Raw genomic sequence first — 4,907 nt, 5'->3', positions numbered from 1 at the left:
GATCATAAAAGCCATTCATATCTTACCTCTTGTTAAAAACTTGCCTCAAGTATCCGGCAAGTAATATATATATATATATATATAAATTCTTTTTCTTTACGAGGTAAATCGCATAGTGCATTAAAATTTCTTTATTTATTTCTCTTTTCTCTTTACTCTTTCCCTTTTCCTGTAGTAACGTAATCGATGATTATTCTCTTTCCTAAGGATAAAAATCGCGGCACGCTAATACAAAACTGAAAATAAAGAAAGAAAAGGAGAAAAAACATATACCAAGATGAACGAAGAAGAAAGAACGAAATGATGAAAGAAACAACAATGGCCTTTTTGTAATTCTTTACTTCGCTTCTAAACTACGTTCTTATTGTTTTCTCATTGTGCGTAGGATCCCTCTCTCGATCATTGCTGCAACACCTACGTTACTTTCGGATTTTCTTTTTCACTTTTTTTTGGGTAAGATTTGATGTTCTCGTTTCCTGAGAAGATTTCGCGTTGTGTTTGTATGGCTGAATTTTGATTGTGCATTTTTCGTTTTGTGTCGCTGTCATTTTATAGGTCTGTCTCTCTTCTTTTAATGGAAAAGTACGGTGAAAATAAAAGAAAAATCGAGTTTTAGTGTTTAACAGAAACTAATTGATATCCGTATTTTAAAATTATTTTTCTTCTCGGAACGTGGGTTTTATTGCAGTTGATTTTCTTCAAAGGATGTAAGTTTCTGCTCTTGTTAGTGTCTCTTTTTTCTATTTCAAGGCTAGCTCGGTATTGATTTTCTGATTTTTTTTTTAAATTCAATTATTTTTTCTGGATTTTGAGTTCGGTTGAGAATAGAAATCTATCGTTTTCGTTATGAACGAGTTGCAGATATCACTGTCACAGTGTCGTGTATGTCAAATTTATGTGTAATGATATAACATGATGTGGGATTATGCGTCAAATTTAGAAAAACTGATATAACATTTTAGTGAGAAGTGGAATTTAGTCCCTCTGTTGTCTCTGTTTTGGAAAAGAAGAGTAGGTATCTATCTACCATCACTTTGTTCATTGAATCAGAGAATGAATGGGTTTTAATAAGTCTATGTACATTTCCTTAGTTCAATGCATTCAATTGTTTCCTTTTCACGTTACTTTATTCCTTAATCCCTTCTAGAGGACAGTGTCAAAATTTTGATCCATATTTTTTGGATTGATGTTGCTATTTTTGGTGCCATGAGGAAACGGTACCCCTTCAATGTGACCAATTTTTTTTCCTCTGTAGATCGTTTAATTATGATTTGCGTTATGGCGTGAACCCTTCTTTTGACAAACCTTGTCTCATTTTTTACTGCTTGTGTTGAGTTACCATCATTTGAACCTTAATTTTCAAACCTCTTTCTGTTTCTACTGATGCAATTGTTAAAATTTACTGGCAGATAATTGAGCGAAGGAGAAACTCTTCTGCAGCATAGCATATTGGTGAAACGTCAGCGTGAAATGTGAAGTTTGAGTGTATATTTTGGTGCCAACCAATAATATACAACAAAGTAATGGATTGTTGAAAACTGCTGAGGACATGGGATTTAGTTTGGAGTTCATAAAGAGCAGCTCAAAACAGCATAGCAGTTCAAAGACAGCTAAAGAGTGTTCCGTATTGCGCCATTCAAAACGAAGTCTGAAGGAAGCTGATAAGTTGAAGTCAAAGAGTGGTGTTGGTGCACAATGTAGTGATCTCAAACATAAGACCGTGCTAGATGCAGGAGGCAGGATTCTGAATACAGAAACTGTGAGGAGAAGTGCAACCGAGAGAGATGAACTTGTCAAGCACATGTCTAACTTACCGGGTTATCTCCAGCATGCCAATAGAGTAGAAAACATTGAAGAGAAAGCTTTCAATGTTGGTGTTCTAGATTGGTCTCGACTTGAGCAGTGGAAGCAGAAGCATATCCCAGTACTTGCTAGTAACTTAATATCATTCAACAGCAGCGGATCGTCATCAAGAACAGCCATCAAACCATCAACCAGTGTTTGCAACGAGGAAAAACTCAATGACGGGAAAAGTTTGTCTACTTCGGGCATCAGGCCATCTTACAGGGAATCTGGAAGTGCCAAAATTCCTTTTCATAATGTCAAACGATTTGAATCTTACAGAAGTGTATTTAAGAGCACTGGAGACGAGAAGATAATGACACCTTGGGTGTTTGAGTCCTCGGGCCAAACTCACTCAGATATTTCAATTGGAAAGGAGAAGAGGAATGACTATAGTAAAAGGACTTCACGAGTAAAAAATTTTGCATCAAACATAAGGCTTCATGGAATCTCATCGGTTCCTAATGAAAATACAAATGATAGGGTTGACGGAGATAAGCCAAACATGGAGGGTTTGCAAGAGCTTAATCACAAGAAGAAAGAAAGAAATCATAAATCTAGATCTGATATGGGAATGCCATCGATTAAATCGAAAGGAAAAGGGGTCTCATCCAGTAGTGAAACCAGTAAAAAAGTAAATCGGTTGCAGGAATCAGATTTTGACTTTGGTGATAAACACTTTCATAGCAAACCAAGCAATACTGTGCTGCTTTGTCCCCAAGAAATTCCCCAGTCAAGTTCTTCAGAGTACTTTCAGCTTTCTAAATCTAGATTGCCATCGGATGAAAACTTTTCAGAATCAACCAAAAGTAGTTTGTCATATGTTTCCCTACCTGAGGAGGCTCATTCTGAAGATGGATGTTCCAAAATCTCACTGTCACGGGCACTACGTTCTGCAGCTGAGATTTCTTCTCCTTTGGAAACAATGCAACACAGCATTAGTACTACTCATCACGGTATAGACCGCTCGTCTATTACTTCTGAGACACAATCTTCCAAACTGAATAGGATGTCTAGTCTGCAATCAGTAGGTGCTTTCTTTGAAAAGGATACTTTAGATGCTAAGTTGAGAGATCAGTGTGCTTTCAGTAACTTGAAGGAACCACCGGACCAAGAAACTGCTGAACTGGCAGCTCAGAAGGAAATGAATCTATCCCATAATCGAAGGTTTAGTTTCAGCCTAAGTCGAATTGGAAGAAGTTTCAGTTTCAAAGAGGGGCCAACACTTCCACAACATAGTTCCATGTATGTCAGTGCAAAGTCTGGTCCCGTGACGCCTCAATCTTCGGCACGTTGGGACAATCCAAGCAAAGGAAAGGCTAATAGTCATAACAGAAATCGATCGAGCCCCATGCGGAGGTTGCTAGACCCTATATTGAAACTCAAGCCTTCAGACAAACTCCATTTAGCTCAAAGTGGTCAAACACTAGAGGGAAGCGAGAATTCAGGCTTCAGGACTGTTGGTGTCAATGAATCACTGCTTTCTGAAAAGAGCAAAGGATCAGCAGTTCAAGGCCTCTTGCAGCTTACAATAAAAAACGGAGTGCCTTTGTTTAAATTTGTGCTTAACAATGAAAGAAAGATTTTTGCTGCTACCAAGAATAGTTTAACATCACTGGATAAGGGCGATTTAGGTTACTGTTTTACGTTCTACCTGGTTAATGAAATTAAGAAAAAGAGTACCGGGTGGATCAGTCATGGAAACAAAGAAAAAAGCTGTGGTTATGCGTACAATATTATTGCTCAAATGAAAAGCTCTAAAATCACAGAATCAGTCGATCAGCACCCTAACAAAAACGTTATGGTTAAAGAATATGTTCTAGCGGGTGTAGAAATTGGCCATACAGATCAAGGACAACCAACGTTCATCAAGAGCGCAGAGCTTGCCGCTGTTGTTATCACTGCCTCATGTGAAAATACCAATAAAGGACTGCATAATGATAATTACTTGCTGAAGAAAGGATGCTCAAAGTGCTTGGCAGATGAAAGATGCCTGTGCAATTCAGCAGAAAATGATGCCTCTGATTGCACTACAGTTATACTTCCAGGTGGTATACATGGTTCACCAAACAAAGGTGAACCTACCCCATTGATCTACCGATGGAAATCCGGGGGATTATGTGATTGTGGCGGTTGGGACATTGGTTGCAGACTGTTTGTGCTCTCTAACCCGAAGCAGAATTCAAGTATTCCAAGGAGCTATCAACCTTATCATGATCGTTTTCAACTTTTTGTTCAGGTATATCTTTATAGTTCTGCACAAGGGCATTTCAAATATTGTAGACTTCCTATTAATATTGTTATCGTTATCTTTGCTTTCAGGGAGAAGCTGGGCAAGATAAACCACTCTTCACTTTGTTGCCACTGAAGGACGGTTTTTACTCAGTTGAATTCGACTCAACAATTTCTCACTTACAGGCATTTTTCATCTCAGTTGCGGTTATAAACTGCCAGAAACTACCAGGTGTCTTGGAAATAGATGACATGCATGGGGAAATCCTTAAGGAACCCAGTTCCAAAAACAACAGGAAACTTCAGAGGGAAGCACATTTAAAATATGCTCCAATGCCACCATTATCCCCTGTTGATAGAGTTTAAATTGACAAGAAGTTTTCTTTTTTATCGGTAATAGTTATTACGATTAGCTTTTAAAATCTTCAACAAGTAGCTGAGGAATAGCTAGTTAATGCAATGCAATTGTGTTATAAATGTTACATTTGCACTTGAATTTTTACACTTTTACTTTCAACGAGAGGAGGAGGATAAAGGAAAACGTGATTCTCTTCCCCTCCTCTCCCTTTTCTACTGCAAAAAATTAAGTCTTGGTGTAACATATTTGTTTCTCTATTTTTAGTTTTCGTTTCATACATGCAAAACGGTATAGCAATAGTCCCACCGGAATACCATGTACCTGTTTTGGCAGAAAACGGGATGGTCGTTGTATTTATCATAATCTTTGTACCAAAGAAACCGCTGCAGCAGCAAGACCATCTTTCTATACAACAACGTCAAAAAATAAAACTAGTAGGATTATCCGCTGCACTACTCGATTAAACATTTTAGTA

At 37.8% G+C, this 4,907-nt stretch overlaps 1 protein-coding gene across 1 annotated transcript; it reads left to right on the top strand.

Annotated features, from left to right (window-relative positions):
* Positions 1-240: 240 nt before the first annotated feature.
* Positions 241-4,667, top strand: LOC108346318 (uncharacterized). The gene is made up of 3 exons (XM_017585368.2): positions 241-453; positions 1,410-4,081; positions 4,165-4,667. Exons 2-3 carry the CDS (start codon positions 1,550-1,552, stop codon positions 4,438-4,440), a joined length of 2,808 nt encoding a protein of 935 aa, XP_017440857.2. The 5' UTR covers positions 241-453; positions 1,410-1,549; the 3' UTR covers positions 4,441-4,667.
* Positions 4,668-4,907: the final 240 nt, after the last annotated feature.

The sequence above is a fragment of the Vigna angularis genome, chromosome 9, assembly GCF_016808095.1.
Source record: "Vigna angularis cultivar LongXiaoDou No.4 chromosome 9, ASM1680809v1, whole genome shotgun sequence".
In the NCBI taxonomy this organism is placed as follows: Eukaryota; Viridiplantae; Streptophyta; class Magnoliopsida; order Fabales; family Fabaceae; genus Vigna; species Vigna angularis.
Note: the sequence above shows the minus strand (reverse complement) of the source record. Positions and strands in the feature narration are given on the sequence as shown.

What these genes read in the sequence shown, in the direction of transcription:
- LOC108346318 (XM_017585368.2), top strand. Translation starts at nt 1,550, where the DNA reads ATGGGATTTAGTTTGGAGTTCATAAAGAGCAGCTCAAAACAGCATAGC. An exon ending in GTTTTCAACTTTTTGTTCAG is followed by an intron (nt 4,082 to 4,164) that starts GTATATCTTTAT and finishes CTTTGCTTTCAG; the next exon opens with GGAGAAGCTGGGCAAGATAA.